Consider the following 25,289-nt stretch of genomic DNA (forward strand, 5'->3'; position numbering starts at 1 on the left):
TTCATATTAGCTTCAGATGAACTTTTAAATACATTTTTACACAGAAGGAGGACTGTTGATTTTGTCCACCATCATTTACATTGTAAGTGCATTATGAAGGGATCTTCTAATGGTCAGTATGAACAGGAGGAATGATTACAGCAAGAAAAACATGTTTCAATGTTCATTTGGGCTCCTGACTGTTGTTTTATGACAGACTTGAAAAATTGTGAACCTGTTTGTGTGACAGCGCTAAATGCACAGAAATGTGTAAATGTGTGTTTGATTTACTTTATAGAGTAAACCACTCTTTTGCCTCTACCTTTTAATTGCGGGTGTAAATGCATTCTATTGTACATAAATGTATACCAGCCATTTTTTCCTTTTTCTGATTTGGCTTGTTATATAATATCACCAATATAATCAGTTCACAAGTCTGAAAACATAGTTCCATGAAGCATCCCAAGAAGTAGACTACATAAAGCATTAACTTCTGCATCATATATGCACATCATGTATGAAGGGTTGCACAACATGTCATAGGACCCCTACATTGCTGTGTACAAAATCATATTTTCAAGGGCATTTAAGTCAATATGTATCAAATTTGGGGGGTGAGTTGGAGGTAAATAGATAAATAGATCTCCTCAGATGTACAGTCTGTGAAATTTATATTTGTATCTATGTATTTGTATCTATCTCCATAAGCATACTTATATATAACTGTATTTATATATATGAAAGTATGCTGCCTACACAGTGTAAGCAGCCATATAACTATAGGTACTGCATACACCTGTATGTATGCATAAATGTACATATAGTGTGTGTACATTGAGAACATTGAAAGGAAGATTAGGAGATGAACTTCACCTGTATGTTAAAGATTATTTACACATTACACATTTTACAGGAGTACAAAAAAGATCAACCGAAAAAACATGTTTATTTTTGATAAACTGACCTTTCTTTTAATTAAAATGGGACATCCAACACAAAGGTTATTAAGGTTATTACACGAAATGTGTGTCAGACTTCAAGGTATTTGGGAGGTTGAGCAAACACAATGCATTTTACAGTCTACAATGAAATATTTTTGACCCTGGGGTTTGAGTGCAGAACTGAAAAAGATAACATTTGTGATTTGAGTTGCAAACACAAGTATCCTGTGAACAACTGTATTTTTGAAGTAACCCTCCTTTCATAGGTCTGTTATACTTGGTCGGAACTGAAATCTTCAGAGGTGGATGTTAAAGTACTTGTGTAGTATTCCACACAGTATCCCAGTCAAACCCAGTAGAGACAGAGTGACAAAGACAGCTAAAGTCAGATGGAGACCAGGTAACCTGAAAATGAAAAAGAACCCAGTCAGCATTTTTACACTGTGGAAAGTCACTCATTGGATACTTTAACAAAAGGCCATTCTTATTTGAGACTTACAGTATATTGATGTTATGACATATTTTACTTGAAACTCTATCCCAGATTTAACCATTTTGTAAAAAAAAAACCTGATATCAGTTTGACAAATGACCTTCTCTTGGTGGACTTGACGTATCCGTTGAAATATATCTGCCGGGCAACAATGTACATCAGTCCTCCACCAACTGCAGCCACCTCACTGAAGAACACACCGCATGTCCATAGTGTCACCAGAAACACAGGGTAACACTCCACACAGTTCTGACTGCAAACATAAGCAGAGAGTCAACTTTCAGAATGATGTGATTTTTGTCAACTTACAGTTCTGGATAACTGATAATTAGTGCTGACAGTCAGTATTTTCATTCAGTATTTAATGGTTTCCACCAATTGTAGTCTTGCTCAAGTGCAAAAGCCTCTGAAAAAGCACTAAGTCTACCATGGAAGAGGTGACGTTTCACTGTGTGTATTTAACAGTGAACAAGACTAAGAGTCTACAGCCATGCTAGTGGCTCAGTGAGACTGTACATCAGATTGCTAATATGCTCACAATGAAAATGTTAACATGCTGATATAATGGTATAATGTTCACCATGGTCACCATCTTCCACGACACAGTTTCAGTGCAGATTTGAGATATTTGGTGAATCAATTCATATTAGAAATACCACACAGCTTATAATTCACAGCTGAGATATGTACAGATATGTCACCCAACAAAATGTGAAGTATTATATCCATCAAAGACCACCTGCGTTATCAAAAAGCCTTTGGGAGACAAGCAGCCATACTGGCAGCTCTGTGAGGCCGTGCTAAATGCTAACACTAGCATGACAACATGCTCACAATGGCTACAATATACTAAAGTTTATCGGGTTTAATGTTTACCATGTTCATCTTAGTTTAGCATGTTAGCATGCTAATGAGTACTGAACACAAAGTACAGCTGATGGGAATCAGTTTTGCAACAACTTTAACCAAATGATAGCGCTAGATGAAAAGTTAAGGAAGTTCATTCATCCCGAGGGAGACATGAATATCTGTATCATATCTGACAGCAATACATCAAATGTCGAGAGGTTTCACTCATATATCAAATATACTGTGAGGCATGTGACATGCAGCTGACAGGTGCCTTTCAAATTTGATTTAAGGGACATGACATCTGCTTAGGAAAAGAGGTCTTAGTCTTCTTACTGTGCACGGAAAGTCCTCTCAAACTCTGGAGGTCCAGTGACAGAGGGAGGCATGACTTTATGGGCTATTCTGGACAATCCCACCCGCCGGGCCAGGTAGCCTGAGAGGAGACAGTGATGGAGTGACAGTGATGAGAGCTCATTCAAGGACTCAAACAAAACATAATCTATTACCGTACCATAATCCAAGGAGTACAAAGAGGTTTTCAGCCTGCTAGAGGCCTACCTACGACGGACATATGTCTTCAAACTGTCACTTAAATATCAATCTCAGTAACCTAATTCAGATCACTGAATGAAATAGAAAAGTTAAAAGACTTGTCTTCTGTTACTGGTACAGTTTCTATTTCAGATTTGATCACAAAACACCCCCACAGTGACATGAGAGCGTGAGAAAAGTTATTGGTAAATGAACAACCCCTCTTACCTCCCATTACTGAACAATTATGTTTAAGTCAGTATGCTGACATATAGAGCTCACCCATTTGCAGGGCAGACAGGAGGGACACTGCAGCCAGCAAAAACAGGGAGTCAGTTGCCATCGCTCTGCGGAAAATACAGTTTGCCTCTAGTAAAATGTCAACTTTACATAAGAAACAGGTACAAGAAGGAAGTACTTCCTGGGGAGACAGCAACTTTAGCACATCCCACTACAAGTGCTGTCATGTTGTGTTCACAAAGCCCTGCCCTGCTACTGGATAAATGAGAGAAGGGAATGCCTGTGCACGCAAAGTGTATACCTTTTTTTCATGAAACCTAATACCTGTTGGTCTATGTTGGTGCTAGATACAATTCGCTAAAAAGAAATGTGCTTTAAGATGCAACGTAAAATGATTTATCTTTATTTTCTTAAAAGCTTTAGCTTTAGCACTGTATCGGCAAGACTTGGATCCAGACCAAGTGGGTCCATCATAATGCATGTTGTATGGTCGACCTCCTTCAGCTCTTTGTTTTGGTTTTATAAACCACATATTTCTTGTATGATTCGGTTTGAGCCTCTTTCATTAACTCCCTTAGGCAGCAGTTTCCAGCAAAAAAAGCTCTGATAAACCGACTGTATACCTGCTACCTGCCCGTCACCAAAAAGCAGGCAGACAAAGTTACAGAGTGGCTGCTGAACACAACAGGTTTGGTTTTTGCCAAAATTGCAGGAGACCAAAATCTTTTATAAAAAGACAAATATAATCAGGTGGATAGAAGCAAAATTTAAAATGAACAATAACGTTGCTGGCCTGAATGTGAGGCAATAGTTTTCTTTAGCTATAACAACTTTATAAGATTGTGATACAGTGGAGGCTCTATCTGTTTTATAATGTTTTTCTGCCCCCTGGTGATCAACAATTGATCAATGCAGCTTTAAATTGACACTCCAAACATTCCAGAGATACCAAATATGACAAATTGACTTTCACATGAACAAAAACTCCATAGCAGACATCATTAAATTCTCCTACTGACCTATTTTCTCATATTTACCAAACTAATGAGATATCTCCACATAGTTGGTCACCTCGTCCTTTCCAGCAGGGGGAGCACACCCTGACAGCTGATTGTTGCACTGTCACATTGAAATGATTTCTGAGAAAAGAGGCTTTTACATTCACCAAACTGGTAACACCTCTCCAAAGTGCAGAGGTCCTCCTGTCATTTCATGGGTCCACACCAGGAGGAGAAACACATATGAGCCAGGAAAAGGCTGGTTTACTCTCACATATGAGAGAACTGATTGATAAAATTAGAGAATGTGCTAAAATCACAAGTGGAAACTAGGGCATCAATAACAGACAAGGGGCCAGAGTAATGGCTGCATAATTGTAATATGATATTGGTAGCCTCATTTTCACTGACTTCAGATAAATAAATAAAAAAAAATAAAACTTGTGCCAATTTGTGTGTGATCTGTGCATTTCATTATAAAGTTAAAACTACCGGGATCAAATGTGGATTAAGGTTAGAAAGTCAGGTCAGCTGTCATATCTTGCCATACCCAGCTGACGCCCCATGGTGACAGGATCAGCAGGAAAAGCAGCGCTGTGGACATCCAGCAGACTCCTGCAGCATGGACAGCGATGATGAGAACTTAGAGGAGGTTGTGGAAGGTAAGAAACATCAGCCGTTCGTAAACCACGACATTATTCACATTGTTCAAAACGTTTGTAAACGACGACGTTGTTGACATGTGTTATCAGTTCTCCGTAAATCTCCATGAGTCAGTCAGTGGGCCCGCACGGTAACTTGGAGCGCCAGGGACTTGATTTCAGAAGGAAATCCGCTTGACAGGCGAGAGAGGGCGGCCTGGGTCATCTCAGTGTCCCGCTGCCAGCTGGGCTGCTGGAAATATTAGACCAGGAAGGAAATATATGTAAATGAGATAAAAGGTTACAATTTAATTTTTTTTTTTAGCGATCGTCAGTGTGCTACACGTGTGCTCAGTTTATGATAATTAGCAACAGTGTAACGCATGAAAAGGTGTGGTGTTTGGATACTTTGTATCATGTACAGACACGAAGAACCGCCATAGTATTAGTGTTTGATGAATTATATGTTATATGGTACAATTTCCTGTTGTATAACTCGTAAACGTAAACTCTGCTTCTTTTTTTCCTAAAAAAAAAAAAAAAAAAGGTAAGTAACACGTGTCGTGGAACATTATATGACGACTTTTACGAATTGTTATCTTGAATTCTTCGGCATGCCTATGAGCCACCACCATAATCTTTTTTTAAAAATGAACTTGTCATTCCTCCTCCTGGGAAAGACACAATATCGAATGAACATGAACTAAAAAATAATGAGGGTCAATGGCAGACTTCACAAACCATTGCTACTTTAGATCATTCTTTCTATAGACGCTGCTTATTTGAGCTATATTGTGGGTAAATTAACTCACACCAGGTTCTTATGTTTAGTTGACATGTCTTTTCAGCACTGGTTAACCAGCCAGCAAAGCTTATGAAAATTTGAAAACAATGCATCATCTTCAAATGTGTATTTTACCAGTTGATCACGTGACTATATGTACCGTGAAAGGAGTCGCTCACAGTGATAAACTCAGAGTGTTATCACCCAACACTGCACTTCCACTCACCTCTATGTGTTTAGGTTTTCTAACCCGCAACTTGATTGTTGGGTTCTATCAGATAGATGGAATAAATATGGAACCTGGGTCTGTCAGGTGGCCTGATACCTGACTCCAAATGAATGTTCATGTTGTCTCTAGGCAACTGTTTGTCAAGTGTAAAAAATGAATGCAACTTTCTAGACTTATATTGTATATTTTAAGTGCAGTGTGTCTCAGTTCTATTTAGTGTATCCATTTTACATGTACTAGGACTAGGGGGCACTTGTAAATGAATCAGTGGAGATAGAGTGGTGTGCATCCTCAGTAATCTTTGATTAAACTTTGACGGCATTAAGGCAAAAGTTAAGGCAGGCTTAGACAGTGGTAGACTTTAATTGACCAGGGATCTGAGGATATCTACAGAAACATTTACAGGTTAGTTAAGTTTAGGTTCTAGCAAAGTTAATTAACAAAGTCCAATGTATTTTTAGTTTCTAGGAGGATATGAGTTGAGGCCTACTAAGTGATAAATCAGTAGTTGGGGGCGGTGTGGTGTCGAGGTTAAAGGCTCCTGAGGGAAATCCAAATATATTCCAGATAGTGCTGCTTTGATTAGAGAAAGTACCGTGTCTAATCTCATCAGACTGTGTTTTCTCTGTACAATGCTGCTAGTGTGTGCTGAAAATCAGGTAAGAGTGTCATGAGGCAAAAAGAACAAAGATACAAAAGCAAAAGCAAGAATGCATTCAGTCGAGTCAAATCATCAGACTCAACTTGGCTGTGTGTGTGTTTAGGTCCATTGGATGAAGATGGTCAGCCCCATGGCTTCTGCACAGTGACCTACTCATCCAGTGATCGTTTTGAAGGACACTTCACCCACGGAGAGAAGAATGGCAAGGGCAAGTTCTTCTTCTTTGATGGAAGGTACTGCAAAGATAAAACAGAAATTCACCACAGATATTTGATTGTCATGGCTCCATTCTTAACATACTGTAGTTGTGTTTACATTCACAAGAATGTCCTGAAAGTGAGTGTGAGGGTAGATAGAAAAAAGAAATCAGACATTTTGAGGATGAAGTAGAAATGTTATGAAGAAAAAAAAAAACTAGTGCTACGGGAAAAAAGTCATAATATTCTGAGAATTAGATCAATATATTACAAGAACAAGAGCATTTAAATGAATTGGAGCCAATTAAATAATGTATGAGTTCACAAACAGCAGCAAGACAGCACACAGCCGAGCCAAACACTGAGCCAAACACTGAGCCAAACAAAAGGTTCATCAAGTTCAGGTTTGTGGTTTACTGCACTGAAAAAGGATGACACCCAGTGGACACTATGACTCTTGGAATGATGTGGAAGGCAGCCAGAGTCAGCTGTTATAGTTGTATGCTTTGCATTGAGTGACCCTAAATGCTCCGCTGATATCTTGCTAATATCATCGTCCGTCTGACAGGCTCCAAAAGAAAAGCTTGGGTACAGTTTCTATGTACTGCCCATAAAATGCTAAAACATGCACATGTAATGCAGTCTACCCAGTTTTTATGTAACGTTATGATGTAATTCCCTCTTTTGTGTGTGTGATAAATTATATTTTGTCAGTATTGGAGGGTAGATCGACTATAGTCTGTATCCTCATGCAGATTATCAGACCTAACATACATCTGTAATACTGAACATATGTTATTATCACAGTTACAATGTAATTCTCAAAATATAAGCACCTTAATCTCAGAATATTATATTTTTATTTAAGTATCACAAATCTATTCTTACAATGTTTCATCATCTTTTTTGAAATATCATAACTTTTCTCAATATTTAGACTTTTTCTTGAAATATGACAACTATCTTTTTCTCAAAATACTACTTTTTTTCTCCAAATATTATGACCAAATATAAAGACTGTAATCTCAAGAGTTTTTTTGTGAAATGTCACAGCTTTAGTCTTTTTTCTCCAAATATTATGACTTTTTACTTTTCAAAATTTACACTCCAAATATTACCACGTTACTTTTTTTGTTTCTTTGACATGATTTCATGGCATTATTTCTTCTTAAACTCCCCTGATTTGTTTTCTCAAACTACATTGAATATACATGATAAATGGGCTGCATTAATATAGTGCCTTTCTAGTTTTCCAACCACTCAAAGCTCTCCCCTCTCTGTCTCCTCTCCACAGTACCCTGGAGGGTTTCTATGTAGATGATGCTCTGCAGGGCCAGGGGTTGTATACATATGAAGATGGGGGTGTCCTCCATGGGACGTATGTGGATGGTGAGCTCAACGGGCCTGCTCAGGAGTTCAATGGAGAGGGCAGCCTGGTGTTCAAGGGCCAGTACAAAGACAACAACCGCTGTGGGGAATGCTGGGTCTACTACCCTGTGAGTCAGCTCAGTGCTTACTACAGCGCACTGGCTATGTTTTATATTGAGAAACAAGTTGTGACGCTTATGGACGATCTTTGCTAACTGTGTGTGTTGTGCATGTTGGTGTGTACTGTGGTGCATCTAGGATGGGGGCTGTGTGTTTGGGGGGGTGAATGAGGACGGGGAGATGACCGGTGGTTCCGTGGCGTACATCTACCCCGACAGACACACGGCTCTCTACGGAAGTTTCGTGGACGGAGAGCTGATCGAGGCTCGACTCGCCACCCTGATCTCCCATGAGACTGGAAGGCCACGTTTCGAAATCACACCCAACAGTAAGTAGTGATGTCATCTAATGCTTCGCTGAAGTTGAGTCAGCGCTAGTTTGTTGTACTGGTTCATTTTGCATATGTGCTTTCAGGAGATAACAGTCTGCTCTGTCAACCCTTTTTCAGGCACAAGAATATTAATGTACATGTTCAAATACAGCTGGTATGTTAAAGGGATAGTTGGCTCAGTATAAACTGTATTCAGATGCAAAACACAGTTCTATTATCTTCACATTGCCCAGCCCTAGTGGAACATCTTGACATCCTTCTTCAGTGTATAGTTAAGCAATCACTTTACTCATCTGTTTTATTGAGATTTTAGGGTTAACAGTATCATATAGTTAATTTAAATAAAGATTGGTATAAGCTGAAATATTTTTTCCCTTTCCTAGTTTTGTGGCAGTGATGCAGGAACAAGGAAGCTAATCCAATGAGGAGTTATCAGTTTGGATATCCAAATCATGTGCTATAATAACTTTGTTATACTTAAAGGGATATTCCAGTAATTTAGTGTTCCAAGTTGTCAGACCTGCAAGAGAAAGAGACAGATAAAGTAAGAAATGGTCAAAGTTGAATCAGGCCTAGATATCCTTTAAGTCCCTAACAGGGGTCGAGCTACAAAAATGATATGTCCTACACTTCCCATAATGCAACACAATAGGGTTTTTATTAGACCCTGCCTGTCTGGTGAATGCCCATGTATGTCAAACTCTATTCCCACAGATGATGAATGAAATGTGATGTTAACCTGAAGTTACAGGTTGATCTTTATCAAAGAAAAATAAAACCTGTCACACGATGTATGAGTCAGTCAGCCACACTCTGCCTGTACTATGGTCTGCTGTGCAGACCAATACAGTGGCACGACTTCCTGACAGACACCCTGTTTGGGACTGTCTCTGGATGAGGCAAAAGTTTAGGGAAGTGGCTGTGCACTGATCTTTATCAGAGATGGAGCACTAACAGTAACAAGATGAACATTTGCCAAACAAACCACTAATCCTCATCCTTGAAGCTTCTTCTCCTCTTGGGAAACTGAAACAAACACTTCCAATAAGGAATTAATCTCACCTTTGTGTGGTTTATTGTCCACATAGTTCCAATGTGAAACATCCTGGAGTATAGGAGACAGTCCCAGACAGAGCGACTGAGAGACACAGTAAAACACAGCAGCTGGTCAGAGGAGCAGTCCAAACAAATGTTCTCTAGTTAAAAGAACTGTAGGTGACAGGAGCTTACAAGCATTACATACAACATTTTACTCTCAAAGCAGCTATTATGACTTTTTTTTCCTTGAACAACTCTGAATTCATTTCAAAATATTAACTTTTTTTCTCAAAGAAATTGCAAAATTACAACTTTATTTCTTAAATATTACAATTTTTTTCTCAAAAAAATTCAAACTTCATTTTTGAAATGATACATTTTTTTCTTGTAATATGACTTCATTCTCAAAATGTCCACTTTTGTGTTTTTTTTTTTTTCATAGTGGCCCTAATACTGTAAACTTCAGCTCTCTAATGTTCAATATATGAAACAGGTAAAAAAAAAAATATTGGCTTTTGATTGAATTTGAATTGTAAACAATCATACTTGAGCTTCATTTAGCTAACTACATGTATTTTTGAAATCATGGTGCACATTATTTTGATTTTAATGATGTTGTAATCAAATGTGATGTGCTGGAAACTGATGGAGTCATCATGCTGTAATTTCACTCAGATTTTCCTGTAGTTCTGCACTGGAGAGAGGCATTCACAAAATTTGATATATGATGTTTTGAAGGTGCTGTTTACTCATACGACAAGTCCACATCCACCTGTATCGGCACCCACACTCTGCTCCCCGACCCCTATGAGAGCCAGAGGTAGGTCATCTTTGTACAGAATAATATTAGAGCAAAGTCAAGACTGTTGTTTTTATTCTCACCATATTGTTCCTGTGTGTGTGTGTGTGTGTGTGTGTGTGACAGGGTGTTTGTGGCAGACTCTACGATCAAAGGAGCAGGACAGGGTCTGTTTGCAAAGACAGACACTGAGACAAACACTGTAATGGCCTTTTATAACGGAGTACGCATCACACACACTGAGGTATGACAGACGCTGCACCAGTACAAAAGAAGCTCATTTAAATGATATAATGTGTTGTTTTACTTTGTTTTCATAGTTCATTCTTGCAGTGTTGATCCTAATTTAAACCATTTTTTTCCATCACCTCATGGACTCACTCAGGTGGACAGCAGAGACTGGGCGCTGAACGGGAACACAATCTCTCTGGACGAGGACACTGTGCTCGACGTCCCTCAGCCGTTTGACCAGATGGAGAGATACTGTGCCTCTCTGGGTCACAAGGCGAACCACTCATTCACCCCCAACTGCAAATATGACCCGTGAGTACACACTGACACAAGCATATACATTATCATTACATCATCATTATTATACATTATCAAAATAAAAAATTCAAAATCTTGATCAAGTTGAATCTTGATCTGACAAAAAAGTCTCACCACAAGGTCTGTTTAGTAGGTGTTCCGGAGCTTTCATACAACATGGTCTTCCTCAGCAGATAGAGACTGCCTATTCATCATTGTAGATGTTTACATTGTCTGACCACTTTAAGGACTTCTTATCCTTGTTGGCTTAAGTTAACATGACGAAAACTAACTAAATTTAAATGTAACCAAACTAACTAACTAACTGCAACTCATCCTGTGATTCAGACCAAAGGAAACAGACCAAAGGCCTGCAATGACTGTGACCTCTGGAGTGAAGTGCTCTAAGGTCAATGCAAACATGGTTACATTTAATTTAGTAGTCCAGTTAAATTTTTGCAGAACTATATATAGGGCAAACATCTTCTTTCATCAATCAAAATCAGATATTATCATACATACAAACCAATCCTAGTTGAATTTGGAGATAACAACATTTTACTGGTCTTACTTGCTTAAAGAGAAACTAAAAGTCAGAGACAATGAAATCACATAAAATATCTCATATTTAAATACAGTAATAACTCATTTTTTAAATGGCAGTTTGCTTGAAATTATTAATTTAGATGTCAGAAAAAAATTATCACTCAATGATGTTGCCATTATACAATTCCATTGACATTTGATATATTGCTGGTGGGCTGGGGGTTCAAAATGCTTTCCATGAACCGCATTGTCTCTGGTTCCAGTTTAACTGGGGCCCATTATTGCATGTCAATCCCCATCTCTCTACTGTCAAATATTTAATAAAGGCATAACATGCCTATAGTTGTATGTTCCCCATCACTTAACTTATCCCATTAATAAAGCATGACAAATTTAGTGTGGTTATATTTCTTGTCTGAAAGGTTTGTCCACCCTCGTTTTGGGCCAATCAAGTGCATCAGAACCGTGAGGCCTGTGCAGAAAGATGAGGAGCTAACGGTTGCCTACGGTTATGATCATGATCCAATGGGGAAGAATGGCCCAGAGGCCCCTGACTGGTACAAGCAGGAGCTCACGGTGTTCCAGCAGAGACAGGCGGCTCCCACTGGCCAATGAGGATACAGATGAATACCTCTGGACAATAAGACACCCCTCTACCTGTGCTACCTACCACCTTACAAAACTCCAGGAGCATTATCCCCTGCAGCTGCATACCGCACCATACATATGGGAGAAGTTACTGTGCTTCATATGGTATTCAAATGGAATACAGCTTGAGCAATTCAGGCTTTGGAGATCCAGGGCCAAAGCAACACAAGAACTATGCAAGACACCAAATGTTATTAGAGGAGAAATGTCAGTGGGTGCAGGTGCTGTCCTGACAAAAATGTCCTTTGACTTCCTCATCACATATTACTCATAAAAATAAAAATTCACATGCTCATCTTTGGTGCTTTCAAATTTACAGTATGACAACAAATTACTACCATTGGTTTCAGTTTTCGCTGTCTGTATATTCTCTTGACTGTATGTAGATTGTTTTACACAGCGGCTGCAGTTTAATTAACAGGGCTCCGCTCAAAGTGTTGAGTTTAACAGCACTATTTGTACCACACAGTATTTCTCTTACTTGTTTAAACTGTTTAGCTCACACTTCATTTGAACTAATCTAGCTGTCTGACCCATACATATAAAAGTGTAACTTTATTCACTTAGCTTAAAATAAATAAGTGTATACAGTGGCTATTTATAATATGTGAAACAGGCAAAGAACTGAATTTCCTGGGATTTGTGGAAGTGATTAGTAATTTAAGTTTGAGAGAAAATAATGGAAGGTTTACTACAGGAAATACCTGTGAGCTGGTTCCATTTTTTTCTAACCTAATGACCTGTGTTCATACCATACAAAATAAAGTCCAAGATTAAAAAAAAAAATCAATTCATGTGCCTCATTTGTCATATAATGCAGTTGTGTATTTTTGCCATTCTGATAAAAAATAGTGTACCATTTCATGTTGCTATCAATATTAAAAATGAAGAATTTTTTTTACCTATTTTAATTGGGCTTTTGTAAAAGACGTAAAATGGGAAACTTTCAGAGAGTTGTCTTATGTAAGTTCCTGAAAAAAGTAACTGTACTACACATAAATACCTTTTACCTTTTACCACTTTAATGAATTGCAACTATTTTGAGATTTAAGGATCACAATGAAGAGTTAAAATTAAGTCTGAGGAAGGATACAAATGCTGTTAAATTGTATAATTGCAGTGCTAAAAGCTAGCTTAGCCAGCATAAATTCAAATTCAGTATAATTTAACTTTTCATGTTTCCATACAAAGGTAACTGATGTAATTTTGAATACCATTCCTTTTTTGTAATTTATGTAAGAACGTCCTTAATATTAATTTACTCTTTTCTTAACAATTATTTACTTCCTTAAAGAGCAGATTGCAATATCTTCACAATAACTTATTATATTTTATGATGAGTCTGCTGAAGCAACATCTTTCCCACGGGCTTATTTAGCGTTGCTCAGTTATGAGTTTGTTGGTGAATGTTGGTGGAAACGTCAGTTTGCCTAACCTAGGGGGCGGGGTTGTCAGCCTGAGAGTCTAAACTCAGGGCTGGAAAAGCGACAGCGCACCTGCTGCTGGTCAGCCAGGTTAATGGATAAACTTCCTACCTGCTGAACCGACACTGAAACCAGCCTACTGTCCGGAACATATACACCACTGGGGAAAATACACCAAGTGTCGCTTCCTGGAATGAAAACAGTTCTATTTTAATTTTCAGACATATTTTCTGCAGTTATCAACACCGAGACTCATGCTTTTAACACAGAAGACTCAAAAACAGACGACGAGCATCAAGCGAACTTGAAGTTTCGCCCACAAGCTAAACTAGATACTGTAGGCTATATTGCAGGGTCGTCTTTCTAGCGGGTTAACACCTGGAGATGGACCGGTACAGGTACTTTATTTTTAACCAGAAGAGTGTGCTTGTCCTCGGTATCCTGCAGATGGCCTGCGCGGGTCTTTGTCTGGTTTGTGGGTTCATGGACGCTGTTTTCCGCAAGGATACCTCGCTGAGTACCACCAGGACCCCGGTGTGGGGAGGACTGGTGAGACTCATCCTCTATCATTCACACTTCAGTAGTTAAACAACACGGGCTCATTGAAACAGCATAAAAAAATATGGAGTAACTACTACGACCACCGATACTGGACTATACACTCAAAATGTGACAGCAAGTTTACTCCTTTAAGTGTAGGCTACTATTCTAATCATAACGTAACCGTTTTTACAAATTATTATCTTCATTTCGCCATAGCCATATACCCAATTAACGTGAGATATAACGCTGTCATTAGGACAGACCCTCCAGTGTTTCTACCTGTTGAAGTTGCTCACTGGCCTTTGTTCTTTCTGCTGCTGGTTTGTCATTTCATTCAGGCTACTTTCACTTGCTTTTAGATCATGGCCTCTCCAGGTGTTTTGGCGTTGTTTGCCTCCCAAAGGAAAAACTCACTACTGGTAAGTCATGTGCTGGTTTCCACTTGTGTATGTTAACTTTACTTTTCAAGGTTCGGCAAGTTTTTTTTCTTCAATTGCCTCTGGAGTACCTTTCCTTTTCTAATTTTCAGGTATTTGGTGTTTTTGTGATATTCAACTCTGATTTTTCATTTTGATCTCCTGTCTGTAATATTCTTATGGGAACCTGAGTGTCCATTAATGAAACACTAAGCCATGGCAGTGTTCTACCTTTTCTCAGCAGTGGTGTGCACAGGCACATTCATTGCAGGTGGTGTTGTGACCTCACTGATTTCTCTTTCCCCTTAACTTACTCTGAAAGCCATATCACATCTCTGTGATGCCTAACCAATAACCCTGACCCCAGCTATGGAGGGCAGCGCTACCACGAACACTGTTTGAAGGAGAAACAGACTTGGTCACAAGAAATGATCACTGGAAAGTGTCCATGATAGATGCACAGTGTTTTGGTGCCGTACACACTTGGCATCCTCCACCCCCCTGTACATGATCCGACAACAATCTGGCACATTCAGCATTGTTGCTTGATGTTCAAAAATCTGAACAAATATATGAAAACCTGGACAAATAAACCAAAATTACAGTACCTGCATGGAGAGACACTGCTAGAGGAAAAGGGGGGGGGGGGGATATGTTTTTAGTAATACAGGTGAACCGACCCTTTACAGCTAAACTGAAAACTCCCTGTACTCATTTCCTTGGACAAAAATAAAAAAGAAGGATTGAGGAAATGATGTTTTGCTGAAATAAAATTGTCCCAACATTTTTTGAAGGCACAGATTGCACCTTGTGACAGCTGCTATATTCACAAAAAAAACTGTTAAACTTGAATCTGTGTGTAATATCTTGATGTGTAGAAAAGGAAAAAGGTAGATAAGCACAGTTATGTTAGTTAAGTTATTGTTGCTGTGTCCTGTGTGTGTGAAATGTCTGTTTGGTCATGCTCATATTATTCCTGCTGCTGGTATTTAACCTGTTGAAAGACAAGGGGACAATAGAAGTTGGAGGCAACTCATTCACCAAACATCATCAGTATTGACGTTTCTGCAAAACAACACATTACAAAAGCATCATCCATAAGACTCAGCCATTAATACTATATACTCTACTCTGCACTGGGTAGATGATAACACTTGCTGGTTGTGGTGGTGCATAATGGAAGGGATGATGGCTCCCTCTTGCCCCAAACATTTGTGCACACTACAGGATTTAGATCACCACCAAAGCTTCAAAGTGTACCCAAACAGATTTAAAATTCTAGGAATTAATGTGAACGGCACAATGACACAGAAGCTATTATATGGTCAGTGTGATAAATTATTGGAAGCAGGTCAACCAGTGATCTGTGTGTATTGAACATTGGACTCTTCTCTTTTTAGACATGAGTTCCAAATAGATTTCTAACAGTTTTCTTTTTCTTTGTCATAGTTTACTACCATGGCAAGATGTGGACTCGTGTAGGGAAAGGCATGGCTACCACTACTATATTATTTCTATAATAACTTGTTTTTAAGGAAGTGAATAGGCTGCAACTAACGATTATTTTCATTGTCGATTAATCTGTCGAATACTTTCTCAATTAATCGATTAGTTGTTTGGTTTATACAATGGTGAAAAATGTCAATAACTGTTCCCCACAGCCCAAGATGACGTCCTCAAATGTCTTCTTTTGTCCCGACCAACAGTCCACAGAAACCAGAAAATATCACACTTGAGAAGCTGGAATCAGAGAATTTGGACTTTTTTTTTTTCTTTTTCTAAAGACTCAAACTTAATCAATTTCTAAAATAGCTGGCAATTAATTTAATAGTTGGCACCTAATTGATTAATCATTGCAGCTCTGGGAATGAAATATGTATCAGTTAGATAGTGGGAAATACACTTTTTTTCTCTCTTATACACACACACACACACACACACACACACACACACACACACACACACACACACACACAGTGTCATTCATTGGCTGTCTATCTGTTCCTCCAGGTGAGTGTGATGGTGGTGGCAGCAGGTCTCTCCTGTGCAGCTGCTGTGTTTACATCAGGTTACTCCTGTTTGACGCTCACCTATGGGGAGGAGGATGAAGATGTCTTCCACCAACACGACAGTCCCCAAGTGGTAAACAAACACACACGCAGTGTATCATGTAGACATTACACACAGCAGATTTGTCAAACACAGGTGTAATTAATAAGGTAAACAGTGTCAGGGCGTTGGTATTGTGCATGCTTGCACACTAACATTGCTTACTGATGCACTTACATGGAACATCAATAACATTATTAGCTCCACCTGTGATTTTCCTGCCGTGACATTTATTTAGACAGTCAGAGGTGTTAATTCATTTTGATGGTTGTTATGGAGATCATACGTTAGTTAATTTTGAAATTTTTGCTTTGTAGAGTAAGATATGAAGGATAGATTAACAATTATATTATGTATTTTATAAAACCTCACTACAAGTTTTATACATTGCTTTTCTCTCTGCTCAGACGTTCGTGCTTCATCGAATGGTGAAGGGAGCCAATGCCACCATACTGCTGACCTGCACCATCAGCCTGGTGCTCTCCTCTCTCATCGCCTTCGTGGGCTGCCGTAGTCTTCCCTGCTGTGGCTGCTATGATGCCAGAACTGGACTGGTAGGGAAGAACAGTCACGCTGAATTGCATTCAGTACAGAAGGAAAACACTCTAAACATTGTACCTTGTATGATGTAGCATATCTCAAGTAATTTATGTGTGGAAACTTTTTTCTAGTTTGAATTAGCCTGCACTGAGAAGTAATGTCTCTGGTTTAACTGTGAGGTTTAGAGGTTGAAGTAAAAATTTGATAATGATGTTTCACCCAACTGTTAAATTGACTGGTTTCTAATCCCTGCCCCCCTCAGTTACTGGTGCTTCACTTTTAATGTTACAAGAGAACAAGCGTTGGGAATGAGGACGTATTGCTATCCTGGGTAATGAGTTTGGCTGGGGTTGCTGGAGTGAAAACTTCCCTAAATCCAATAAAGGAAAGACAGAGCCTCTAATGTTGGCCTGTGATGTAGTAACATCTTAGCTCCTGCACAGGTGTGAAATAGCTACTACACTGTGGATGTTCCATTCCGTAAGAGGGTTTTTCTAACATCACCTTTGACCCCACCATATAATGTAGTTAGCTAATGATATGCTCCTTGGACCTGGAAGTAACGTCATGTCTGCATAAGGCCTGCTGTACCTGGTTATGGTTGCTAAGCTAGGATCAGACAGTCCCCACTCAGGGGAGGGGTTCAGGAAATGATCAGTTGCAGTCACTACTGAACTTGTTAACTTTGAGCCAGTTAGAAGCCCAGAGTTGCAGCTTATGGTCAGCGCCATCTTTTCAGTTTGGAACCAGGATCTTTTAGTTAAGGAGTGCTAGCTAGCTGCTTTTAATGTAGGTTCAGATAAAAACCATGGCGAAGTAAAGCAGTTTCCTTAAGTTTGTAACAAAAAGACGTGGTGAGGAGCAGAAGGAAGAGAATTCTGCTCAAGTACAGCCATCATTGTCAATCCAGACACCTCCTCCTGAGCCAGTTTCTTCTCAACAAGTGCCAAGTAGTAACAACACGAACACGGCTGCTAATTCAGCCCTTTCCCTGTCAGCAGTAGCAACAAGCTGTCCTGTTGAAAGACTCTTTTCAACTGTCAGTCAGATAAAAACTGGCATCAGGGCATCAATGATGACATACAGACTGAACTCTTTGTTCCTGCTCTCCTTTGAAAGAGAACTGACTGAAGCGTTGGACTGTAATGAAATAATTTGTGTTTGTGCCCAGTCATCTCCTGCTATAATCATCAAAAGTAAGCTAATTTACAATTCCGACTGTAGTAGCCTATTGCCTATTTCAGTATTGTTTATTGGGTGTAGTTTTTGTTGGGTGTACAATTGGATTTTATGCTGATGTTGCTGTCTGCCTTCTGTGGTTTATGTGGCCACCATGCCAGGCATTATTTTTAACGTTACTGAGGATGTTGGTGCTGGTGTACCTCTATCCATACACTTTAGCTATTTTATTTCAGCTGAAATAGTTTGATGATAACATCAGTATTAATATTTTAGTTAATTTGAGCACTGGTCAGTACTCCAGGTGAATCTACATATATGGGTAGGAAGGTATGGGACCAGCAGGCACTGGGAAGGGTTTATAGTTCTTTTTACCAGGGCAGGAGAGGCTGCAGACGCCACTGCTCTCTGTTCACTTGCTGAAATGGTTAACATATGCATTTCAGAACCTATTCAGTTTGATTAGTCTTGGACAGGCTAAGCCCACTCTGTGCCCACCACACACATTTCTGCCTATGCTACTGTACTGTAGATTTCAGTTTTATGTTTTATTCAACATTGCCCCTTTGATTATTCTGAGAACAAGGTTTTTATCTTCCAAAAAATGACATTTTGTAGCAAAGTAATGCTTTGATTTTTAAATCAGACTCACTTTTCTTTCTCATTTGTAATGTTTGTGTGTGCAGGAGACACTGGTTCCTCAGTGCGACCCCGGTGACACTGAGATGGTGTGTACCTGGCAAGGTAAGGACAGCTGTTAAATGTCCTTAGCCACCATAGTTGTAATTTTACCATTTGATGGTGAAGCTTTGCTTTCAGCAGTCAGTCTGTGATGTAGTTCTCCTCTCTGTCCAGCAGGTGGTGACGACAGACTCTTCAACTCTCCAGCTCAGTCCACTGACCAGGGCAGCAGAGAGCAGGAAGAGGGGGGACCCTCTAAACTGCCGCCATACAGCAGACTGACCTGACACACATCTACATTAGAGTGTCTGCTCCCACTTGTTCCTGTGCTTCTTCATTCCAAATGAGATGATTATGGATTATAATACCTATAAGTTGTGCCTACACATTTCATACTGGTTTTTTTTTTTGGCTGGACAGATGGGAGGATTCTCAACAATCCACTTAAGATGAAGAAGCCAAAGTCTTGAAAAACAGGGATGTTTTATAGAGATCTCCATGTGACATATGCGAGTGGTTTGTGCTCACTGATTAGAGCAAGCACTTTGGACTCTGGATGTCTTTATTTGTTCTCTGACCAAAGATTCCTATAGTTAGACTCATTGAAACCTTGCCCAAGTTGCATGTCTGTATGTGTGAGGAAAGAAGACTGAAATAGCAGATTGTCTGTATGCAGTGTGACTGTTAGCTATGATATTTTATTAGTATTTAATTAATAAAACCTGACTGAGCTGTTACCATTTGGTCAACTTGCTGCATCTAAAAGAGAGATGACTTCACATTTTGAAATGTTCAGGGTAGTTTATTGCAAGGTTACACATGTCAAAACCATTGCAAGCGTCTCCCTTTTTCTCCTGTCCCCAGTAGTGTCATTCATTAGTCATCAATACCTTTCACTAATTGATATGTTCTTTCTCAGTATTTGCTGGGGGTGGTGGGGGAGATGTTCTTTTCTCAAAAACAAAGGACACTTATTGAACATAAAAAAGCAGCACTCAAATATAGCACAATAAAACGCCCACATGATGTCTTCCACTGTTGACAGGCTGCAGAGATGCAGCTAGCACAGCCTGTCTCTGCTCGTGTTCTTTCCAGTTCCTGTGCATAGCCTCTGAACAGCAAGTCCTGAGAGAAGGCCATTTGGTTTGATTGATAGTCCTTCGAGAAGACGTTAATGTACAGCTAAACCTGGGGGTTGATCAGCAGAGGAGCCACAGGACCAGCTGTGGCCGAAGAAAACTGAATAATTTAGACACAGAGCTGCAAACTAACATATACACACCAGCCTCGGGTGCGTAACGGCTGATGGAGACTTACAGTCAGCTTTAACAGTGTTTGCGAGACATGCTGGATATTGTATCACAAGCTTACATACAGGATATGTAGTGGGTGTATAGACATCCATTTACCCAAGAGATGCACACTACAAAGCCTTACACACTGAGAGGTACTGTATGTTAACTGTTTGATTCACTGGCTAGCCTACACAGTACTATAGTTAACCAATCTGGCTCTTTTATACAGCTGACAAAGACTAACGGCTTTTTTTCTATATTCCATTCTTACAGGTTCCCTTTGCATCCTTTATGAAGATAACAGCAGATTCCTGGGACATTTCCCTATCAGTGACTTTAGGAATAAACATCTTAGTATATTCAGCATATTAGGCCGAAATACTGATTCTCAATCTGATGTGTTGGACCTTGGAAGATGAGACCAGTTTTGGCACAGCTCCACTCTTAACCTGCGAGCCACTACTTTAAGTACCCATTAATGGTGCCCTGTGGAGCTGGTGATCACTAATAGTGTTACAGACAAATGGACCCCCGTTGTGTTTTGTATTGTGCGTGTGCACAAGGACACACCAAACCAATGTTTTCACACTATTCTGCTGATTGACATTTGGTGGCAGTAATGTGACGACAAAGGTGAAGACAACTAAATAGCAATCATGAATTTAAGCGCTGCAGGATTTCAAATATTTTTTAAATGCAGCTGTGCAAATGTTTTTATGAGAATAAATGCACTCAGCAAGTTAGTTAGACCTCTAGGTTTGAGGTGTGTTCAGTGAGAAAGACTGAGTGTAAACACAGCTTTAGTTTGTTTACAAGAAAACACCACAGGGTACCTTTAAGTGTTGTCTAACTGCTAACTGGTCTTAAAGGAACATGAGCTGATGTTGAGAAAATGCTTGTACTGGCCTGGGAGAATGTTTCCATTCATCAAAAGAGCTAAAAAGCTGTGTATTCAGACAATGTGATGCTGTGACTTTTTTCCTCTCACCTATTTGTTGCCAATGTTGTTAAGTGACATTTTATTTATTTAATCAGACTTTTCTTTTTCCTCCAGCTAGCCCCCATCAGCTGTTTCCAGACTTACTCTAAAATGTGGACCTGCCCAGTAACACCTCACAATAACAGCATGACAAAATCAGTTTTGGGACACATTTTGTCAGGTGCATGCTCAATCTATCAGGAGTCTTAGTGACCTAGTCAACTAACCAGTACAGGTAGCCCAAACACATGTTGCCTATCCACAGTTCATTCTGCTTACCAGTCTAGACTAGTCCAAAGCCCAGGCTTCTGACAAGCAGGCAGAGGGGTCCAACTGTTCTTACCATTAGAGTACATGTTTAAAAAGAAAGAATAATTAAATATCCCATTTTGATTCCTAGTAAGTAAACGTGAATGTGATGACCTCAGTCAATTTTACCACCACCATCCCTTTTTCTCAATCAACTACAAGTCTACCCATGCTTCCTATCCCTGGGTTACAAACAAAGGTTACATATAAACTCAATTCCCTCAAGATATAATGCACTTTTTGTAAAGAGTGAAAGGTTTTCAAACATTTAATTCAAAGCAGCCAGACTTAAAGGTACCCTGCAGAGTTTTTGACCACTAGTGACGACCATCAGGAGGCGCTGCTTTTAAGCAGGAGTCCTGTATTGTTTGCATCTAAATGCTCTACTAGCATGTGCACGCTGGTGGTGCATACCACCATCTTGTCGATGATTTTTACACTATTGCACTGATCAACAGTTGTTGGTGTTAACAAGATTTAGCAATGTGTCAGCAAAGGCAGAACGGCTGCTAGCTAGCAACCAAGGACGTAAACAATGCGGGTTTATATAATTGTAAAAAAGATTTGCTTTGTTTTAGGGGGAAATAAATGCATTTAGTGTGTTTACTAGGCCTCAATAGATACAGTAAACATGACTGTTTACAAGGAAACTCCATGGGGTACCTTTAATAAAATAGTTGAATCAGAGAGCAGACAAAATAACAAACACCTTAATATACTGTACATGATGACAGTACTACATTACCACAAACTCAAAAAACTAACAGAGATGATCTTCTCTGACAGTTTTGACTAAAAGGTGACTGACTACATAAATAATCAGTCATATATGTGGCAGCCTGTTGTGTTGGATTGCATTATAATGTAAGGTGTTCTGTTATTTTGTCCCCCCCCTTCCATCAATCTGCATAAAAAAGTAATATTCTGTATTCCTGTTGAAATCAATGTAAGTTGTGCATCGTGGCCAGTAATGCAGATTAGGTGCTTCTTCATGATGACATGATGTTGGTCTTGTCTGGATTTTTTTTGCCTCTTACATGTGACAGTGGAAGTTGTTTCAGGTCATTGTTCCCACAAGAGGCAGAAACTTGGATTTAACATTTCACCAGCTGTCAGAAAGAAAGAAATTTCCATGGATGACATTTTCCTCCAAACAATCTCAGGTGTTCCTTTACATTATTTATTAATGCTGCTGTGTCTCCATGTTTTCTTTTGCCACAGGACCCTTGTAGGTTAACCTTGGTGGTGCAGGCTTGTGACTGATTTAAGATTTGATTTTTGGCCGAAGTTCAGGATCATTTCCATGAACCAACAGTAGATTTTGGCATTCCAAAACAACACTCGCACTGTAAATACTACCCAAAAAACACTTAAAGTCATTTATAAATGAAAGCTGAAGCATGTGCTTCTGTGTGATGGAGACATTCATACTGTATGTGTGTGTTTCTGATTGTGAGACCATTTTGCTTGATGCATTCTTTCTTTCTAGACCTCCGCTCTTTCTTTAGTTGCTCCCGTCTTCAAACTCATCAGCCTTGTGCAGCCTCACACTGAAGTTGTCTCCTTCCGTGTCTCCATCTTTTTCCCTCAGCAGCTGCTGCAGCCCCAGCCCCTGGCCCCATCTGCACCATCATCCCTCCCCCTGCTCAGGTTGATGGTGCCCCCTGATCCTCCAGGTGGCTGGCTCAACACCAGAGGCTTCTGAGACTTGAGCTTGTGGGCCACCGTCATAAAAATAGCCTCCACGTGGTCACTGTTTCCGCAGCTTCCGTCCCCCTGGCTGTTTGGGTTCTTTGCAGACGTCTCGAACAAGGGCATGGAGTGGGCGTCGGCGAACTGTTGTGCCACATCCGTGCCAACTTGGATGGAGTCTTGGAGGTCACACTTGTTTCCGACTAGGATCCTAGGAACCTCTGTGCCCAGAGCGTGCTGCTTGCACTCCTCGATCCAGGCGGGGAGGCTGCGGAAGCTGGCAGCGTTGGTGACATCATAGACAAAGACAACAGCGTGCACGTTACGGTAGTAGTGCTGCACCATGGACTTCCTGAAGCGCTCCTGGCCTGCAGTGTCCCACAGCTGGATCTGTGGGGAAGAGTGTGGAAATGAAATCCCATAAAGAGACTAAAACCAACAATTAACTGATTCTACTAAGAAATACTGAGCGTTTATTCAACATCTGATAGATCTTATTCATCTGTACCATAAAGCTTCATTGTTGTCCAAAAACTATTAAAAAAAAAAAACACATGAATGAGCCACAGTGTTGCACTGGGGGACATTTTCCTCCATTACCATAAACACACACAATGCAGTTTATTTTGACTCAAACCCACACACACACATCATCCTGCTGCCACAAATACTCGCTAGAACACCGAATGTGGATTAATGCTGAAAATAGACCCCAACAAATGCACCTCCTAGCCAAGACAGTTTTGCTTTCAATTTAAGGTGTGCGCCAAGGGAGGGATGGCTGTGATGTCACTGCTATTTACAATGAAGTTGCCTTTCCAATAAACTGTGCTGTTTATACAGTAACTTATATGTGGGACAGTTCAGCTTAAACCAGCAGAAAAACTCTGGTCAAAAAAGTGAGTGAGCAATACTTGTCACTCCCTTAGTAACTACTACTGCTGCTGTACCCTTGAGCAAGGCACCTCACCCTCAGCTGCTGCAGTGAAGCTGTTCAGTAGCTATCAGAGCTGCAGGGCTGCACATGATAGTAAACATGCTCACTAACACTGTCCTCCTGCAGACTAACACAGTCTTGCTGACTGTATTTAATGGGCTTTTTTACTAATATGGATATCCATCTATTTCTATCTACAGACTGCTTGAGTTTTGCACGACTCCGTTTCCCCACATCAGAACCAGCAGCATACCCACTTCTCCTAGTAACAGTGTCTGCAGTGCACACCTTGATATTCTCGCCGTCGATCTCGACCAGCCTCTCCCTGAAGTCCACACCGATCGTGGCCTCGGTCTTCTCGGGGAACTTGCCGGCACAGAAGCGGTACGTGAGGCAAGTCTTCCCGACACCCGAGTCCCCGATCACAATGATTTTGAAGATGCGGGTCCTCGGCGGCGGAAGTGTCGAGCTCGTCAGAGAGCCGGAGAATTCACCCGACGACCCGCTCTCCGCCATGTCCGCGACGGGCTGTGGATGATCAGCAGGGAAAGCTGCTGCTGGATGACGAGGAGGCGTTAGCAACACCAGCTACCGCTCCGTGTCCAAACTCACAGACATGAATTCACTACACATAACATTTAATCGACGTTCATATGTTGTCAATACGCATATCTGTATCTCTAGTTAAACCAGTGCATCCCAGTAAACACTCCCAATCCTCAGCTGTGAAGCCACGTACAATGTTGTTCAGGGAAGTCGCTTCTCGCGAGATAAAGTTTTGCAGCATTCACTGTCCCGTTAGCAAGACCGTAAAATCGAGATTCACACTAGAACCTCAACGTTCAGATAGTAAATACTCGTCGCCTCTGAATTGAATACTGTTCAATTCAGTTCACAGTTGTTAACTACCACTAAAGATGGTACTAGAAAATACCACCCTCACCAACATCCTGTGTTTGCTTCATGTCAATAAAGCATGAACAGACAGACCATGCTGCATTAAGGCAGACAGACAGATAGATGGTCTTGGTAGTCAAATGCTGGGAGGTAGCTAGTCCTATTCAGTGTTTTTCAATGCTTTACGGCACCATGTCCTGATAGGGTAGGCCTATATTAAACTGTCCAAATATAGTAAATAGTTTTTCTGTATTGCCATTGCCACCACATGCGCTCATGTGTAGAAAGCGACATCTGCTGGTTAAATGGAAAAATAGTCAGATTTCTGTGAAAAAAACATTTCATGAAAAATTATTTCACAATG

General features: G+C 40.1%; 4 protein-coding genes across 10 annotated transcripts; 2 read left to right on the top strand and 2 right to left on the bottom strand.

Annotated features, from left to right (window-relative positions):
- Window positions 1-925: 925 nt before the first annotated feature.
- mgst2 (microsomal glutathione S-transferase 2) lies at window positions 926-4,823 on the bottom strand. Of its 4 annotated transcripts, none has more exons than XM_044364104.1 (5): window positions 4,585-4,663; window positions 3,079-3,143; window positions 2,599-2,698; window positions 1,514-1,600; window positions 926-1,325 (listed from the first exon to the last, which is right to left on the bottom strand). In XM_044364104.1, the coding sequence occupies exons 2-5, from the start codon at window positions 3,137-3,139 to the stop codon at window positions 1,217-1,219; spliced, it is 357 nt and encodes a 118-aa protein (XP_044220039.1). In that variant the 5' UTR covers window positions 3,140-3,143; window positions 4,585-4,663; the 3' UTR covers window positions 926-1,216. The 4 variants fall into 4 exon arrangements, with proteins under 4 accessions (XP_044220039.1, XP_044220036.1, XP_044220037.1 ...); XM_044364101.1 differs by having other exon boundaries at window positions 1,514-1,666; XM_044364103.1 differs by having other exon boundaries at window positions 1,213-1,325; window positions 1,491-1,666.
- On the top strand, window positions 4,586-12,588 carry setd7 (SET domain containing 7, histone lysine methyltransferase). 2 transcript variants are annotated; one of them, XM_044364099.1, is made up of 8 exons: window positions 4,586-4,696; window positions 6,453-6,582; window positions 7,841-8,042; window positions 8,173-8,362; window positions 10,142-10,223; window positions 10,329-10,446; window positions 10,588-10,745; window positions 11,699-12,588. In XM_044364099.1, exons 1-8 carry the CDS (start codon window positions 4,657-4,659, stop codon window positions 11,889-11,891), a joined length of 1,113 nt encoding a protein of 370 aa, XP_044220034.1. In that variant the 5' UTR covers window positions 4,586-4,656; the 3' UTR covers window positions 11,892-12,588. The 2 variants fall into 2 exon arrangements, with proteins under 2 accessions (XP_044220034.1, XP_044220035.1); XM_044364100.1 differs by lacking the exons at window positions 10,329-10,446; window positions 10,588-10,745; window positions 11,699-12,588 and adding an exon at window positions 9,846-9,896 and having other exon boundaries at window positions 10,142-10,222.
- An 820-nt stretch (window positions 12,589-13,408) lies between these two features.
- zgc:113425 (uncharacterized protein LOC541425 homolog) lies at window positions 13,409-22,752 on the top strand. Of its 3 annotated transcripts, XM_044363540.1 has the most exons (7): window positions 13,410-13,897; window positions 14,251-14,310; window positions 16,318-16,449; window positions 16,824-16,970; window positions 18,822-18,879; window positions 18,991-19,142; window positions 20,385-22,752. In XM_044363540.1, the coding sequence occupies exons 1-6, from the start codon at window positions 13,733-13,735 to the stop codon at window positions 19,101-19,103; spliced, it is 675 nt and encodes a 224-aa protein (XP_044219475.1). In that variant the 5' UTR covers window positions 13,410-13,732; the 3' UTR covers window positions 19,104-19,142; window positions 20,385-22,752. The 3 variants fall into 3 exon arrangements, with proteins under 3 accessions (XP_044219476.1, XP_044219475.1, XP_044219474.1); XM_044363541.1 differs by lacking the exon at window positions 20,385-22,752 and having other exon boundaries at window positions 13,409-13,897; window positions 18,994-19,553; XM_044363539.1 differs by lacking the exon at window positions 20,385-22,752 and having other exon boundaries at window positions 18,991-19,553.
- Window positions 22,753-22,986: 234 nt separating this feature from the next.
- Window positions 22,987-25,018, bottom strand: rab33ba (RAB33B, member RAS oncogene family a). The gene is made up of 2 exons (XM_044363538.1): window positions 24,317-25,018; window positions 22,987-23,481 (listed from the first exon to the last, which is right to left on the bottom strand). Exons 1-2 carry the CDS (start codon window positions 24,542-24,544, stop codon window positions 22,987-22,989), a joined length of 723 nt encoding a protein of 240 aa, XP_044219473.1. The 5' UTR covers window positions 24,545-25,018.
- Window positions 25,019-25,289: the final 271 nt, after the last annotated feature.

Source organism: Thunnus albacares, chromosome 10 (genome assembly GCF_914725855.1).
Source record: "Thunnus albacares chromosome 10, fThuAlb1.1, whole genome shotgun sequence".
Taxonomy (NCBI): Eukaryota; Metazoa; Chordata; class Actinopteri; order Scombriformes; family Scombridae; genus Thunnus; species Thunnus albacares.

Bases quoted from the DNA above. Each gene is read 5' to 3' on its own strand.
- setd7 (XM_044364099.1), top strand. From the start codon at position 4,657: ATGGACAGCGATGATGAGAACTTAGAGGAGGTTGTGGAAG. The intron at 4,697-6,452 runs GTAAGAAACATC...GTGTGTGTTTAG, and splicing joins CTTAGAGGAGGTTGTGGAAG to GTCCATTGGATGAAGATGGT. The intron at 6,583-7,840 runs GTACTGCAAAGA...TCCTCTCCACAG, and splicing joins TTCTTCTTCTTTGATGGAAG to TACCCTGGAGGGTTTCTATG.
- rab33ba (XM_044363538.1), bottom strand. From the start codon at position 24,544: ATGGCGGAGAGCGGGTCGTCGGGTGAATTCTCCGGCTCTCTGACGAGC. The intron at 23,482-24,316 runs GTGTGCACTGCA...TCTTCCCCACAG, and splicing joins TCGACGGCGAGAATATCAAG to ATCCAGCTGTGGGACACTGC.
- zgc:113425 (XM_044363540.1), top strand. From the start codon at position 13,733: ATGGACCGGTACAGGTACTTTATTTTTAACCAGAAGAGTGTGCTTGTC. The intron at 13,898-14,250 runs GTGAGACTCATC...ACTTGCTTTTAG, and splicing joins CCCCGGTGTGGGGAGGACTG to ATCATGGCCTCTCCAGGTGT. The intron at 14,311-16,317 runs GTAAGTCATGTG...CTGTTCCTCCAG, and splicing joins AAAGGAAAAACTCACTACTG to GTGAGTGTGATGGTGGTGGC.
- mgst2 (XM_044364101.1), bottom strand. From the start codon at position 3,139: ATGGCAACTGACTCCCTGTTTTTGCTGGCTGCAGTGTCCCTCCTGTCT. The intron at 2,699-3,078 runs GTGAGCTCTATA...GTCTCCTCTCAG, and splicing joins CCTGTCTGCCCTGCAAATGG to GCTACCTGGCCCGGCGGGTG. The intron at 1,667-2,598 runs GTAAGAAGACTA...TTATGTTTGCAG, and splicing joins GAGAGGACTTTCCGTGCACA to TCAGAACTGTGTGGAGTGTT.